Here is a 17,500-nt window from a genome sequence, read left to right on the forward strand (position 1 = left end):
GACATAGGGAACAAGGAGTACAGTAAAAAGATGGATTACTCTGTGATTCTCCAGATCTCTTTGTCTCTACCCCCTTCTCTCTCTCTCACTTTCTGTTCCTTTCTTCTTTTGTTTGTTGTCTCTTTCTTTCTTTCTTTCTTTCTTTCTTTCTTTCTTTCTTTCTTTCTTTCTTTCTTTCTTTCTTTCTTCCCTCTCTCCTTTCTTCCAGCCCCTTGGGACTTATGTCTAGCTTCTTCCCTCTCGCCTCTGCCTCCATATCCGTCTCTCCCTCTCTCTCTCCACCCAATTAGTCCTAATGGGAGTGTGGTCCTAATGACGACGCCACCCTAGGGAACAAGCACATTCAGACTGCAGCCTCCATCCACCGTCAGCAACACAACTTCTCTGCATCCAACATCGACTCCTCAAACACATTACACAGAAAGAGAGAGACAGAGCAGGAACGTGCAGACTGCAGAGAATGTTAGAGACGCAGGGGCTGACATTTCTAAAAGGGCCTTTTGGTGAAAATATCTAAAATAGCCGACCTCCAAGCTCACAACGCACTACGACGCGTTGTGAGCTTGGAAGGCGGCTATTTTCTATATGCTTGTGATAGCCTGGCAACTGTGTGGCACATGTTTGGACAAAACGATTAGTTTGTCTATCTCAGTGTGCATCTCGACTCGCTGGTCGCTTTAGTCAAATCATGTACACACATTTTCAAACTCCTTCATGCAGCATCGATCAAACAGGCGAATGAAATCAAGATTCATTTAAGGGTCTATGATCTATTTAATCTCACAGTACATTTGCGTTTAGAGGAATTAAGATTCAAATTTGATATAAAAACACCAAAATGGATGATAGATGTACTCATTATGACGGTGTTTATGCTTTAAAAGTGTGAAACACATATTTTTCATTTCACCATCATATTTAAGCATTACTCACACTTAAGTCAAATGACAAATGTGTGTACAAATCCAATTTACCTGCACTCTTAACATCGTGTGCACTGTGGCTTCTAGTCTAGATGCTTTTGTAATTGAAACAATTTGTCCCAATTTGCATCTGGATTTGTCTGATTATTCCCTTGTAAGAATGCAACAGTGAGCGTTTATTTCTATTTCTAAATTGTCGGATCATTGTGGCGTTAACTTAACGTCCCTGTTCTGGGCATATCGTATTAGGAAAACATTTGACAAGCATATCGTCACTGTCGGGCAGAAACCTTGTATCTCCAAGTTTCAAATGTGTACCGGTATGTTTTTTCGCTAAGTAAAGCCCTGCTTCATCATACGAGGCTGTCGCACAAAACTAGTGAAAACAGCCGATCTACTGTGCTTGTAGATCGTCTGTTTTCATTAGTTTAGTTCATTTTTTAAATGATAAATACAAAACGAACGATTTTGGACATATAAGCGATATAACGATGATTTGCAAACATTTGGCAACAATGCCAGATACCGTATATAATGTTCTCTCTTTCTTTCTCTCTCTCACTGTCTCTCTCTCTCTCTCTCTCTCGCTCTCTCTCGCTCCTGTCAGTCATCCTCTCAGCAGTGTTCATACTGTAATGCTGTTGTATTTGTGGAGCATTAACCTCCTGTAGTGTCTTTATGCTCTAGACCCAGTGTGCTGCCGACAAACGCACAAACCCACACGCAGATACACACAGACAAATTATACACACACGTGCACACAAGTGTATGCACGCACACATATACACGCAGTCGTACATGCACACACTCACACACACTCACACACATACACACACACACACACACACACACACACACACACACACACACACACACACACACACACACACACACACACACACACACACACACACACACACACACACACTATATATTTACATAACTTGTAAGGACATTACATAGACTTCCATTCATTTTTATGCAAGTCCTGTGGCCTTACCCTAACCTCTATCACTAAACCTAACCCCTAACCCTATAACCCTAACCCTAAACCTAAACCTAAACCTAACCCTAACTATGTTGTCCCCACACTGTCAGTGGTCCCCTGCAGGTGACTGTGTGAACATGCGTTTAGTCCCCATAAGTATAGCTAGACAAACACACACACACACACACACAACACACACACACACACACACACACACACACACACACACACACACACACACACACACACACACACACACACACACACTCCCAGGTGTCAGTGCGTGGTTCGCGCTTTGATCTCATCAGCGGGTCTCACCCCTCTCTCTCTCTCTGTCTCTCTTTAGTCCAATCATGTGTCATTATCTTCCACTAATCACATCACAGTGTGTCGTCACCGTGGGACAGGCCTTCCATGGGGGATGAGGTCATTATCACCCGACATGGGGACACGTTTGCCTTCCTGTAATCAGCTTCCGTCCAATCATGGCTGGAGACCCCTGTGTCATTTACTAACTAAGTACATTTACTTTTACTTCCACTTCACTACATCTCAGATCTAAATGTTGTACTTTTACTCCACTACATTTATTTTTACTAAAACTTTAGTTACAAGTTACTTTGCAGGTATAAATTATAATATTATAAAACACACATAAACCTCTTCTTTTGATCATTAATTCCTCCTGGTAACAGTATTTGGACTACTTCTCCTTCATGTTTACTTTTCTATGGCTGCTTAGCTTCACTCTCACCTTTGGGAAGTGTGGCAATATTTATTTATTGATTGTGGTAGAAATATGAGGGGAGACACAGCTGTCACTGTCAACTCATATCAAAAGATATCATACAATGTTGACGACGTGCGTGTGCGTGTGCGCGTGTGCGTGCGTGCGCGTGCGTGCGTGTGTGAGAGAGAGATACTCACTTCAAGGATGCTGACAAGTAGAGGAGATGCACATACAAATTCTAGCTGAATGTTTTTATTTTACACCAAATTCAGTAAACTAGGCCGATGCCCGCTGGGGCCGTTGCGTTTCCGGACCGGTTACACAACACCCGTTGTACCCGTTGTCAGAGAACTTAGTGCATTATCATAGCACATTAAGCACTGTGACGACATATTGATGATATCAGGGATCTCCATACATTGGAACAAAAGGGACACAGCACAGCCAGACACACGCACAGAGCTCTCCACAAAATATGTCCATAAACCTGCCTCCAAGAGTCACAGATACAGGGTATTTCTGGACAGCATGGTGCAGTGTTGTAAGACACCAGAATACAGACACAAACCATAGTGGTGTCTGTCTGGAGTAGAGTGCCAGAGACTGATTAGTCAGGGGGCATTAGTATGATGACACCTAGGCCTAGGGAATCACCAGGGCCCAGATGTTCCCAATCTAGTCAACACGCCTCCCTGCTCTGCTTACAACCACAGCCCAGCAAGAAAGGCAGGCAGAGCAGGGGTATGGATGTACACCACCAAACACAACACCCTTTATCCAACATACACACCTCAACGCGCTGGAGGGTCCAAACCAGAGCTTACATCACTTGCGTTGCAGGTCACCATAAAGTGCATGGTTTAACTAGAAAGGTGCAATTCTGTGAAATTGCACTGATTGGGGTGGTTGGCCTGTTGTCAGCCGGCACAAGAAATACCACACTGATCGGCCCAGTAGTATGCAAGTCTGGCTGCACGCACGCACACACGCACATGCACTTACACAGTCAGACAAATGAATGAGGAGATAATGACCATGTGTTCCCTCCTGACCGTTTGGCAGTTTGACTCCCCTAGTGAGAACTGAGGCGAGAACTGGTTCTCAAACTTGTATTTGGCTGTGGACCTTCATCTGAAAAGATTTGGTGCCATCACAAAAGATTACATTTTTTGGGAAATAGATCTACAAGCTCACATCGCATCACAATGCTATGCTTTGTGAGCTCGTAGATCTGCTATTTTAAAATGGTCAGTGTATATCAGGTTAAAGTGGTTAGCAGTGGTGGGAAAAGTACTCAAATTCTTTACTCAAGTAAAAGTATCAATACTGCAGTATAGAAATATTTACTAGTAAATGTCCGGAATTCAAAATGTACTTGAGTAAAAGTACAAAAGTATTGGCATCAAAATATACAGCACTTAAAGGAGTAGTTCACCCCCAAAATGACTTTTTTTTTCCTATTGATTAGTCACGCCATGGAGAGTAGAGTACGATAATATTTTTTGTTTTTTGACAAAAATGTGATAACAATAAATGTACCCCCATTCGTTCCGGATCCATCCGGAATCAATGGGGGTAAATTTACTCGAAACAAAAAACTAAAAATATTATTGTACTCTACTCTCCATGGCGTGACTAATCAATAGAAAAAAAGTCATTTTGGGGGTGAACTACTCCTTTAAAGTACCAAAAGTAAAAGTACAAAATATCTACAGATATAGTACTGAAGTACACAACGCGTTGTGATGTGACGCGACGCGACGCGTTGTGAGCGTGTAGATCAGCTACTTTCAAACAGCCTTGGTATAAAATAGGGCTAAAGTGGATTAATGTATATTATATCTGCAAAGTAACTAGTAACTAAAGTTTTCAAATGAATGTAGTGGAGTAAAAGTACACTATTTGGATCCGGAATGTAGTGGAGTAGAAGTAATATTGGAAATTGGAAATACTCCAGTAAAGTTAAAAAAATACTTCTAAATTGTACTTAAGTACAGTACTTAAGTAAATGTATTTCATTACTTTACACCACTGGTGGTTAGACTGATTTTGAAGCTATATAGGCCTACTGTATATTAACTCTTGTTGCTGCTTTGTGTGTGTTTGTGTGTGTGCGTGTGTGCGTGCGTGCGTGCGTGTGTGTGTGCGTGCAGGCATGCGTATCCTGGTCAACCTGCTGCTGGACACACTGCCCATGCTGGGCAACGTACTGCTGCTCTGCTTCTTCGTCTTCTTCATCTTCGGCATCATCGGAGTGCAGCTGTGGGCGGGGCTACTGAGGAACCGCTGCTATACCGAGGAGAACTTCACTCTGTGAGTATAAAGGGCTATTCAGACAAAGTCTGTGATGCGTGTGTGAACACCATTCATTTCCAATGGAGGCTTGCGTGAGAGTCCATGTAGTGTGATACGGCAAAGTTCTCGCTGATGTCTCGCATCAGACGGACTGACAAGGACAGATTTAATTTGAATGGAGCACGTCTCAACCGACATAATTCAAATCTTGTGCATGCATGAGCTCCTGAAGCCAATGAAAGCAGCACGGCTCTGCGTATAGGTGTGGCTGATGTGGGAAATGACAGGGAAGTGATAAAACACAGTGACTGTCAATCAACAACAGCCGTTGCGGACTGGAGGCGCACAAGTGTTTAGACTGCGTGTCCATGGAGTAAGTCTGAACGGTGCTTTATATGTCTCTCTCTCTCTCTCTTTCTTTCTCTCTCTCTCTCTCTCTTTCTCTCTCTCTCTCTCTCTTTCTCTCTCTGTCTCTCTCTTGCACACGCACACGCAGGCAGGAAGAATGAATGGCTGGACAGACAGACAGACAGACAGACAGACAGACAGACAGACAGACAGACAGACAGACAGACAGACAGACAGACAGACAGACAGACAGACAGACAGACTATCATTGTGTACAGTATATTAAGCCAACACTGTGAGAGATAATGCATCCCATCTGTCTGCTCCACATGGTGAAATGCATCTCTTCCGATTAATCGACATAGATACTGACAAAAGAAATATAGGAGCTTTTATAATCAAAATAATCTCTCTCTATCAATCTCTATCCCAGCCAACAACTAATGCATGATTAGGCTCCATGCAGCACCATTATTCCATATTCATGACCCCTCATCATGGAAGATTCACCTGCTGCTGCGTGTGTGTTTGCATGCATTTGCATCTAGGCGTATTGTGTGTCAGCATTCGTATGCGCGTGCGCACGTGAGTGTGTACTAGGGATGTGTGCGTGCGTGCACCCACTAAACAGAGTTCGGGTTGTGCATTAAAGGCTGTGATGGCACCCTCCCTTTGATTGTTTGATCGCCGTTGTCGGGTGGAAACCTTGTATGTTCAAAACCGTTCGTTTTGTATTTATTCATTTTAAAACTGTTTGAAGATACACAAACGTATATATTTGAAACTTGGAGAGGTTTCTTCCCGACAGTGACGTTATGCTGATGTCAGCACAGGATAATGGCTCACCTGTGTGTGTCCCAGTGTGTATACACTGTGTGTATACACTGTGTGTATACACTGTGTGTGTGTGTGTGTGTGTGTGTGTGTGTGTGTGTGTGTGTGTGTGTGTGTGTGTGTGTGTGTGTGTGTGTGTGTGTGTGTGTGTGTGTGTGTGTGTGTGTGTGTGTGTGTGTGTGTGTGCACTGTGCATTCAAGTTGGAGTTCTGAACTTCTTCCATGTGTAGCCTATGTCCAGTTGCGTGTACGTTAGCGTTGCGTGGTTGTGCTGACATCAGCGTGTTCTAATGACAGATCTAATAGTCAGATCAAAGGGGACAACGTGTCCTCCAGCCAGCAATGTCCCGAGTGTCCGCTCCGTCTTTTTGTGGGAGGATGAGCGTTGACATGTATTGAACAGAGACGTGCAGAGAATGTTAGAGAGGCAGGGGCTGAAATTTCTAAAAGGGCACTTTTGGTGAAAACATCGAAAATAGCAGACCTCCAAGTCCACAACGCATCGCGCTGCAACGCGTTGTGAGCTTGGAGGTTGGCTATTTTCGGTACCACACTGAACTAAGCATAATGAAGTCAATACTGGAGATGTGGTGTTAATGGCGCGGATTTCTACACAGAGGGCAATTCTTTCAACATAAGACGCTGCATTCAAGTTCAGGAGAGTTTGGACAAGGCATGGAAAGAGGGCATTTGCATTTCTTTCACCACAGTGAAAACTATATTCGTGGTCTAGAGAGGGCACTTTTTACAGGCGGATAAAAGGGCAGGGGCTCAAGCCCCCTTTGATGTCTATGTGTGCACATGCCTGGTATTGAATGCTCGGCTAAATTTATTTACAGCAGCGTGACACCGTAAACATCACTACTTTGTGGGTTTCTGTCTGATATGCCATTCAATGGCACCGAATATAAAGCTATAATGCATATTTCCCCACGGATAGTTTCCAATTTGCATAGCTGTGTTTTTCTGTTTTGTTTTGCTGGCTGTAAAAAAAGACATGTTGTGTGATCACAAGAAGCTCAAATTTGAACACCGGTTTGCTTGTTATTTAAGATGATGAATACACCTTCTGCTTAAACGCTGTATTAGCATATCCCTGAGGTTAGCCTGACCTGCTTAATTTGAAGTTAAAGGCCCGCGTGAGTTAGCAGTTGAAGTTGAAGTTATGGTAAGCAGCGGTGTAAAGTAACTAAGTACATTTACTTAAGTACTGTACTTTTTTGAGGTATTTGTACTTAACTTGAGTACTTCCAATTTCCAATACTTTTACTTCTACTCCACTACATCTCGGATCCAAATATTGTACTTTTACTCCACTACATGTATTTGAACACTTTTAGTTGCTAATTACTATTACGCATTGTGATGCATTGTGAGCTTGTAGATCAGCTATTTTCAAAAGATCTTTATACATTTGAAAACTTGAAATGGGACATTCTGCATAATGAGTACTTTTACCTTTGGTTTTGACACCAATACTTTTGTACTTTTACTAAGTACAAAAGTACATAAGTACATTTTGAATTCTGTACTTTTACTTGTAAGGGTGCCCTCACACCAAAATACCTATGAGAGTGGAATCCGCGTTCTGCCAATGCATTTCAATGAGAATGGAGCGGTTTCATGCCAGTAGACTAGAGGATTTCTGCAAAAAACGCTCCACTCTCATTGAAATGCATTGGCAGAACGCGGATTCCACTCTCATAGGTATTTTGGTGTGAGGGCACCCTAACAGAGTATTACTGCATTGCAGTATTGACAATATGTAAGTAAAACATCTGAGTACTTTTTCCACGACTGATGGTAAGTGAAGGGCTATAGTGTTAGCCTCTTGAAGGTTGAGCTGGAGAGGCTTTGAGTGTCACAGTCAAGTAAAGCACAAGGAGATCTTACACCACTTGTTCATTATACTTGTCATCTCTACCTCTCTGCTTTTCACTGCCTCATTATTTTCTGCCCAGCTCTCCAATTATCACATTATCTTGTTTCATCTCTCAATCCCATGAGAGCCACACAACTCCCTGAACCTTTATGTAACCACTCAGGTTATACATGTGCTTATTTTGCGACTGTAGTTCGCAAGTTTAGTTGCGACCAGAGGTCACAGCTTGTCTGTATCTCTGTCTGTCACGCCTGACCAGGGACGTGCTGGCCATTGGGAAAAGCGGGACAACTCCCGAACGGCCGGTTCATTCCTGGCCGGTCCAGGCCGGCCATTAGGAATAAAATTAAAAATTAAATGTCGGCCTTCTTTCCATTTTGGGGGCTGGGCGGCCAACAAAGTAAATCGTCACTGTAGGGGCAGAAACCTTGTATCTCCAAGTTTCAAATTTGTAAATTTTTTCACAAAGCAAAGCCCTGCTTCATCATACAAGGCCGTCGCACAAAAGTAGTGAAAACAGCAGATCTACAAGCACACAACACCTCGCGGTGCGAGGCGTTGTGTGCTTGTAGATCGGCTGTTTTCACTAGTTTAAATCATTTTTAAAATGATAAATACAAAACAAACGGTTTTGGACATACAAGGTTTCCACCCGACAACAACAAAATATAACTCATGTAATTGGCCCACTGGCTTGTCACTTATCATGATCTGAAATGGCAAATCTTTGAGTAGCAGCAGCGCTATAGAGAGAGATCTCTCTCTATAGCGCGCAATGAGGGCCTCTCCAACTCTTTTTCCCGGGCTGAATCAGGGGCCCAGCACGTCCCTGCGCCTGACACTGTGGTTCTATGGGTTTGTCTGTGGTTCAGTGGGTGTGTGTGTGGTTCTATGGGTTTGCTGCTCTGACATCATGTTCTGATGTCACTATGATGTCAGGGGAACCACTCTCAACAGAATCGGTTTGCCGCTCTGACATCATGCTCTTCATGTCCCTTTTATGCCCATATATGGAGATCGCTGATGTCATCATGAAACACACTTGCAAATGCAGATGGCCAAGAATTGGCGCGACCTAGGTCGCATGTCGCCCTGAGGGGTCTTACTAGTATGTGAACGGTCACAGCTTGTCCGTATGTGTGTATCTGTGTGTCTCTGTCTGTCACGCCTGACTCTGTGTTTCTATGGGTTTGTCGCTCTGACATCATGCTCTGACGTCACTATGATTTCAGGGGAACCACTCTTAACAGAATGGGTTTGCCGCTCTGACATCACGCTCTGGCTTCACTGTGATGTCACACTAACAGAATCCCTTTTATGCCGAAATATGGAGTTACCTGATGTCATCAATAATAAGCCCATATCTAACAGGACTTCATATGGGAATGCCCATACCGGTATATGGAGGCCACATCGGCCACATACCACACTAACTGCTGGTCCTACAGACAGGGATATCCATGTATGATATCCATAAATATATATCCATAAAAGGGTAACTGGTCTGATATACATCACTGGCCAGATGGCCAAGAATTGGTGTATGTCGCCTTGAGGCATCACAGAAGAATCCTCAGTGTTCATTTAATGGGTCAATTTTTACACAATTTTATTTGGTATGCTGGCGGGAAATTGGAAAGTTCCTGGTTCAAACTCGGCTCTCCCAGTCTACCCAAGCAACCCCCTTCTCTCCCTAATTGAGTCATTATGCCAATGAATCCCTCCCCTCACACACATCTGTGTGTCGTCACCTACTCCTCCCTCCCAACACTCCCTGCAGGCACCACCCCAGCCCGTAGGAGTATGATAGTGACAAATATCACTCTCCCCACCCGACTTGCCTCCCATGGGAATATTGGCCAATTATATTTGCATAGACCAGGGTTTCCCAAAGTGATGCCAGTTCAGGGGTGCCTCAGAATACTTTGATCATATTTAGAATTCATCAATATCACTTCAGTAAGTTTAACCACTGAGACCCTCTATATTAGTAAAACAGACCTGATTTGCACTGTACTTGCTGCGTTCTTTTCCCATCTACCCCAACTCTCTTCACCAAATATAGCCGATCTACAAGCTCACAAAATGTGACGCGTTGTGAGCTTGTAGATCATATATTTTTGCAAAGAATTAACAGTGTAATTCAGGGGTGTCGTGGATGAAAATGTTATTTAGAGGGGTGCCCTGAGTCGCTCAACAAAGCAGAGCAAGGCAAGGCATATAACCCCTAACAGCTGCCCCTGGGCACTCAATCATCTCGTGGTCGGTCCGATCGCTCATGGCCATCATAACATCAGATTAAACGTGGTAAAACGGCTAGTCGGAAATTCCCCTTTAACACAGTATTTTGAACAGCTCCTGTTGTACTGTGGTACAGTAACTTGTTCAACGGCAGGCCCCACAGGAGGACAGGATGTCTCACTCCTTTCCTCCCTTCAGATTTGGAATGCCTAATTCGGTGTCCTATTTCCTTCCCGCCGCTCTAAATAAACAAACAACACCGGCTGTTCCTCCCTGGCTGTACTGTGGGCTAGTGTGATACCCATCTTATTACAAAATACAATGCTCAGTCACGCTAGTTCACCTGATAACCGGGCCAGGATAACAGCTACACACACCAGAACACACACACACACACACACACACACACACACACACACACACGCACACGCACACACGCACACGCACACGCACACGCGCACGCACACACACACACACACACACACACACACACACACACACACACACACACAAACACAAACAAGCTGATAGAACACGAACATGGACAAAATACATAATGACAGTCCCCTGAACATAGACAACTCATCCAAGTGCAAAGCAAAGTGTCAACACAGCTTATACGTAGTGCTGTGAATTGCTTATGTTATTCTGTGAAATGTACTACTGGTCGCCTGGGGAGTAAAAGTCTTAGATGTCAGTATAGCTCCCAAAACAAAGCACATCTCTGATGTCTGACAATGATCTGGTATTGTACTGTAGATCGATTTCGGATACAGTCTTTGTCATTTGTAAGCAGAGTAAACAATACCATGCTAGTTTGAGGGACAGGTATACTGTGTCATTTGGTCCAAACTCAGAGCTAAATATTAAATAATGAAACCAAATATTCGAATCGATCATCCCCACCCCAAACATAAGCTTAGTTTGCAGAAAAATATTTTGAAAATATAGAAAAGTATTTTGTTGTTTAAAGTCCTACTGAAATGGATTTTTCTGTATTTTTATTTTTGATGTATCAGTCTAAAACGGAAGCCTTTTATGTTTCTGAACCAATCAGAAGGTCCCATCCCTTCAATCGATGACACAGGAAAATCCGACTCACATGGTGCCTGCTAGTGTTATTGGCCGGCTTTCCCAAAGTGATTTTAGCCCATCATAGCTCACGCATGGTCGTAGAGACCAAGCCCCGACCATCATGTTCCCGTGTTTACATGGGTTCGGGCAGATCGACTTAATTAGCCCCCTACAACTACACCAACATTCAGATTTCACAAAGTGCTTAATAAAGTCTCACTCGTGTCTAAATACGGTACGGCATTCTATAATTACCCGTATCCTCCGTGTTCTTGAATAAGAAACCTTTTTATCCGATCGCTTTCTGTTTTCCCATATATTTCCTGGCGTTCCCCATACGCACCAACCCCATTGAGATAAACAGACAGCAATCGGATAATAAGGCTTCTTATTAAAGAACACAGTGGATACGGGTAATTATATAATGCAGTACCGTATTTAGACAGGTGTGAGACTTTATTAAGCACTTTGTTTGTGAAATCTGAATGTTGGTTTAGTTGTAGGCGGCTAAATAAGTCGCTCTGCCCGAACCCATTTAAACACGGGAACATGCCGGTCGGGGCTTGGTCTCTACGACCATGCGTGAGCTACGATGGGCTGGATCGCTTTGGGAAACCCGGACATTATTTGTAGCCTGCAGTGCCCTTCAGGCGCGGCCAGAGAGACACGACCAGGCTGCCACTTGTGCAAAATGTTTGTTACCAAGTTGCCTATTATTCTAACATTAAAAGGAAGGAATTAAGATTGGCCTTTTATGTACTTTTGATATAAAACATATTTTTCATTTCACTAGGTCTTTAATTTGCTATACTGAATGAGTTCAATATTTGCAAACAAACAAACAAACAAACAAAAAAAGAACACGAAAATCCTCCGACCTGGTGCTCTTTTCACCAGATGTTACATTTATTTTGATGTGACAGAGGAGACAGGAAACTGAGGACAGAGAGAGAAGGTCACACCGCACAGGTGTTCCAGTCAGACATTGTGAATGACATGCTCAACACTCATCTACTGGATCACATGTTCCCCAATCTGTACCGTCATCTCCCTTAGTACCATGACCAGCCTCTGCTGACAGGTGTTTGGTGTGCTGCCAGATGGGGGTTATACTGTAGGCCTGTGTGTGACTGGGCATCCGGCATACCCGTTTTAGGATTGTTACTGTATTTATGCAGAGCGGAAATAGCTTTGGCATGTTGTAGTCATCAGGTGGACTACAGGAAATAGCTTTGTCATGTTGTAGTCATCAGGAAATAGCTTTGTCATGTTGTAGTCATCAGGCGGACTACACCGGAATGACCGGTGCTGTGTTTTGTTACTTTAATAATCGTTTGGAATGTTCATCTTTTATTCTAACTCGTAGCGCGACTAGCAAGAATAAACAAATTGATTCACATTATTACGGAAATAACATTACGTCATGTTGTAGTTTGTTGTAGTTATCAGGCGGCCGGAACCAGCAAACCAGAACCACTTTTTTGTCCCCTTTTTTTTCGGTTTAGGCCACGTGCACTGGCTTGTCTATCAACTGAATACCGGCCTAGTTTCCCAATGACGGCTACTTTGGCCCAGGATTCCCACCCAAACACCGCTGAGGCCACAACATGTCGCTGCATCGATACATTGTGGGCTTGTTGATCTTCTATGTTCAGTGGGCCGGTCTGGGCTAAGATGCCAGGGACGAATTTATGGCCCTGTCCGACCCTGTGTGCCGCAGTCTTTTCCATGCTCCGCTACTCTGTCAGGTGTACCCCCGTCCGTCTGTCCATCTCTGTCACCCTCTCTTTCTCTCTTTTTTCCCTGCTTGCTCTCTCTGTTTCTCCATCCTTTCTGAGCGCAGAAGGAGGGATAAAGGACCTTTATAAAGGTCAATACACAGTGAGGAATAAGTGATCTGAAGATGCATCTGCGAATATTCCACATCAAACTATTTCTTTGGTGATGCCATATTCATACAGGTTGATGCTTTAATTCGCAATGAAAAAATAACATTTGAATTTTGAAAATAAATTTCTTTATCGCTGCATAATATTTGCACTCTGTGTGGATGTACTCATGACACATAACAAACAGTTAGAATAGAAACTGTTCATAACTGTAGTCCCAGGTATGCACAGAGCTTATTCATAGAATTAGTAAACTCAACTGGACCTGAGGCTCTGTACTGTACGCGGTTCAAGTTATTATCGCCAATGAATCGCACAATGATCTCTCTCATTGTTTAACGCCCTTTAGATTGGACCTTCAAGTCAGTCGTTTACGCGAACTTCCCCCCGACAGTGCGCCCGTCATTGTGCTGTGCCCTCCAATAGTTGGCACAGAGCCTGCGAGTCGATGTGAATTCGATGGGTCTCGCGTGCACGTATACGCGCGCACGCTGGGGGCCACCGCCACCTGATCGATGGGGCGACTCCTGCGCTTCCTGCTCTCTGTTCAGTATAGGGAGTACGGCCCAATGTGGCCACCTGTGCTATCGAGTATGCAAGGTGGTGTGCATGCGTGGCGTGCCGTGCACATGTTTGCATGTGTCTGCGTTTGCATATGTGTGGCCTGAGGTCAAGGACAAAGGAGGTAGTCTCTCCTAACACATGTCAGCAGAATCTAGCCCCCTATATTGACTGGTAGACAAAGGAGAGTTGGGGAGGAAGAGGAAGAAGAGGAGACAGGAGACAAGGACAGGACATGACATGACGGGAAGAGGAGAAGCAAGTTGATAGGAGTTTAGTTATGCTGTGTCGCTGTTATTGACAACGTGAGGGCATTTAAACAACTTGCAAAAGCTTGGCCGTTGAAAGGCTCCTTTGTAAAAAATAGGTCAACTTATGCGTTCTAGTTTTAGGGGTTGAACTTTTTAGTTTTGACTCATGTCACTGTCGAGTTTGCGTTCTGTTGTAAATTGGTTTTAATTGCTGCTTGTGAGAGGAACACAATGGAAATAAGTCCATGGACTTTTTTTGTGTGAGGTTTGTCAAACTGCTGGTAACCTACAGTATTTGGTTGTGTAGCTTTTTGCTTTTCAAATAAACTCAACTAAACTAGGTACAGAAAAGGAGATAAGACAAGAGGAGAGGAGGAAGGGAGCAGGACAGACAGACAGCCAGACGCACACAGACAGACAGACAGACAGGAACTGGGACAGTGTCAGGAGGAGTTGGAAAGATTAAATCACAGACAGGGTTAGACAGATAGAGATGAGGGGTTGATAGACAGCGAGATGGCTAAACAGCACCAGTGACCCTGAGAGAGAGAGAGAGAGAGAGAGAGAGAGAGAGAGAGAGAGAGAGAGACAGAGAGAGAGAGAGAGAGAGAGAGAGAGCATGTGTGCGTACTTGCGTGCGTGTGTGCGTGCGTGCGTGTTCAGTAATAGGCCCGTTGATGGAGAGGCTCTATGTCTGTCTTGCCAACGATGAACAGCCACACACACACACACACACATACGCACGCACGCACGCACGCACGCACGCACACACACACATATATTTTGTTTACATTTATATAATTGCTTCGCCGCAATTCTCTAATTTTAGCATTACCCCTTTTTTATGCATTCTTTCTTTCTTTCTCTCTCATGCATTCATTCCTCTTCTTGTGCGGTCTGCACTTTCTGGCTACTTTTCTGGCTTTTCTGTATTCCGATGTCTTTGTTGGATGTCCTTATTGATTACTGCTCTACAGCGGCAATGTGCCAAGGCCCTCCATTGGAATCCATTGCAAATAAAAGGAATTGATGGGTGGTCACTTTTCTACTGGTTCTAAAGTATATTGATCATTCTAATGCTCCTATCTGTCAAGTGCATTCTTTCTCTTGCTGACACCACTCACAACTCTCATTTAGAGGATATTCCACATGGTCTCTCTTCTCTCTCTCTCTCTCTCTCTCTCTCTCTCTCTCTCTCTCTCTCTCTCTCTCTCTGTCTCTGTCTCTCTCTCAGAGGAATAATTTCATTGAAAAATCTGTGAGACGATTCAAGAAAATTGCTTGATCGGCTATAAAAAGAAGAAGATTTTAAAATGCATGAAGAGTGTCCACCGCGCCTCTAGCCTGGTTTAGGCTGGTCCAGTGCATCTCAGGAACGGGACTTAAATATGTTGAAGGAAGGTACTGGAGCAAACACAGACTGTTTAGGCCTTTTTATTACAGTTTTTTTCGATTGCTAAAACACATTTTTCAAAAATTTGGCACAATTTTCACAACCTTTACTTCTGTCCCCAATCGCTTGACTCAATTTGTTACTACTTTAGATTTCCTTATCATATTAGACTCTGACTTTCCTTCTTTACACTCTGATGTAAATTTCACATCACCTTGTTGTCAAAACACAAGACACACTTTTCAGGTTTGCACACACTTCTCACATAAAATCTCAAAGCATCAATCCACAACACACAAATATTCAAATCTCTAAACTTTCGGGTCAGGCGAGCAATTCAGAGCCAGGTCCCACTGCTTCAGGCCATGGAGGAGGCTTGTGGAGATGTGGGCTTTGAGGCCTGTCAGGGCTTCATGCGGCACTCTAGGCCAGGGGTTTTCAAAGTGGGTGATGGGGCACCCTGGGGTGCCACGACGGCAGTCCAGGGGTGCCGCGAGATCATTTGATAATATTTGGAATTTATTTGGACACTTGAAAAAATATTATTTAGTATAATTTTAAACTTGAAGTACAAAGTTATTTTCAGTCAGTTCTAACCAAAATGGCTATTATCTCAACGTTTTCCTCGCAACATACTGTAATCACTAAAATATTGTCACTCTCGGGCAGAAAACTTGTATCTCCAAGTTTCAAATGTGTACGTCTTTTGGTAAAGCAAAGCCCTGCTACATCATACAAGACTGTCGCACAAAACTATTGAAAACAGCCGATCTACAAGCACACAACGCCTCGCGATGCGAGGCGTTGTGTGTTTGGAGTGTTTGGGGGTAAACGTTTGGACCTACAGTCAATAAAATGTTTTGTCTGCATATTTGTGTGCTGTTTTATGTTTGTCTATGAAATTAGTGGGCATACACTGGGTCATTTTACAAAAAGGGAATTGGTTCATTTACCAGAGTAATTGACATTCATTCAGTGTGTTCCATTTCGACAATTGTGTTTTCAATTTTGCTCTTCAGTGTTCTGTTCATGCTTGCTAGTGTTCAGCCAAAAGCTAGTTGTGTTTATTCAATGAATGCATGTGTGTGTCATGTGAAAATATGGCTGTGTTTACCAAATGAAAACACGAGTTCCATTTTGTGAACATGTTAAGAGATTTGATGGCAAAGAGTTGTTTTGCAAAGGGATGCCAGGGTTTAGCAATTTGTGTTTGATGTTTGGAGTTTTGTGTGTGCAGTTTTGAAACAAACGTACAGTTTTGAAAAATGTGTTTTAGCAATCGAAAAAAACTGTATTTACAGGGTGCAGGCAAGATTGACAACGTTTCAATGTCAGTACATCTTCGTCAGGTCATGACCTGACGAAGATGTATTGACATCGAAATGATGCCTGCACCCTGTAACTAATAAAAAGGCCTAAACAGTCCATGTTTGCTCCATTACCTTCCTTCAACATTTCTAAATATATACAGTATTTTCAGCAGCTACAGCTACTTCAGGACCATGGACAGTGGCTATTGTTACTTCAGGACCATGGACAGCAGCCGTTGTTCAGGGCCTCTCTCTCTGTCTCTCTTATACTTTTTAAATCGTGCACCGTTGCTCTGATCTGCATCAACCTTGACACAAACATTGTTCAGGGGACTGCCATCAGAATAGCCACACCAGGGACCAGGCACGTTCACACATAGACATGAAAGGGGGCTTGAGCCCCTGCACTTTTATCCTTCTGTAAAAAAGTGCCCTCTCCAGACCATGAATGCAGTTTTTACAATGGTCAAAGAAACGCAAATGCCCTCTTTCCATGCCATACATGAAGGCCGCATTGAAGAGAAATTGCCTTGTCCAAACTCTCCTGAACTTGAATGCAGCATCTTATGTTGAAAGAAGTGCCCTCTGCCGTTAAGCCACATCTCCAGTATTGACAACTGATACTATCAAAACCTCCACCGCAACCGTTGCCCCGATCCATGCCAAACACACACTCCTTGCCTGCCAAACCACAACATCCACCCATCAATTCTCACATGGCCCTCTTCTAGCGCCACCTTGAGGCCGATTCTTGCAAAACACATTTTTGGACACTGCTCCT

General features: G+C 43.5%; 1 protein-coding gene across 1 annotated transcript in view; it reads left to right on the plus strand.

Annotated features, from left to right (window-relative positions):
* cacna1ia (calcium voltage-gated channel subunit alpha1 Ia) overlaps positions 1–17,500 on the plus strand; it is a gene marked incomplete at both ends in the record, with an annotated part of 282,782 nt that overhangs the window by 116,678 nt on the left and 148,604 nt on the right. Inside the window, one exon of the mRNA XM_080723189.1 lies at positions 4,795–4,954. Within this exon, the coding sequence (XP_080579315.1) occupies positions 4,795–4,954 (160 nt within the window). The remainder of the gene's footprint in view (positions 1–4,794; positions 4,955–17,500) is intronic.

This window comes from Nannobrachium achirus (assembly GCF_963921795.1).
Source record: "Nannobrachium achirus genome assembly, chromosome: 4".
In the NCBI taxonomy this organism is placed as follows: domain Eukaryota; kingdom Metazoa; phylum Chordata; class Actinopteri; order Myctophiformes; family Myctophidae; genus Nannobrachium; species Nannobrachium achirus.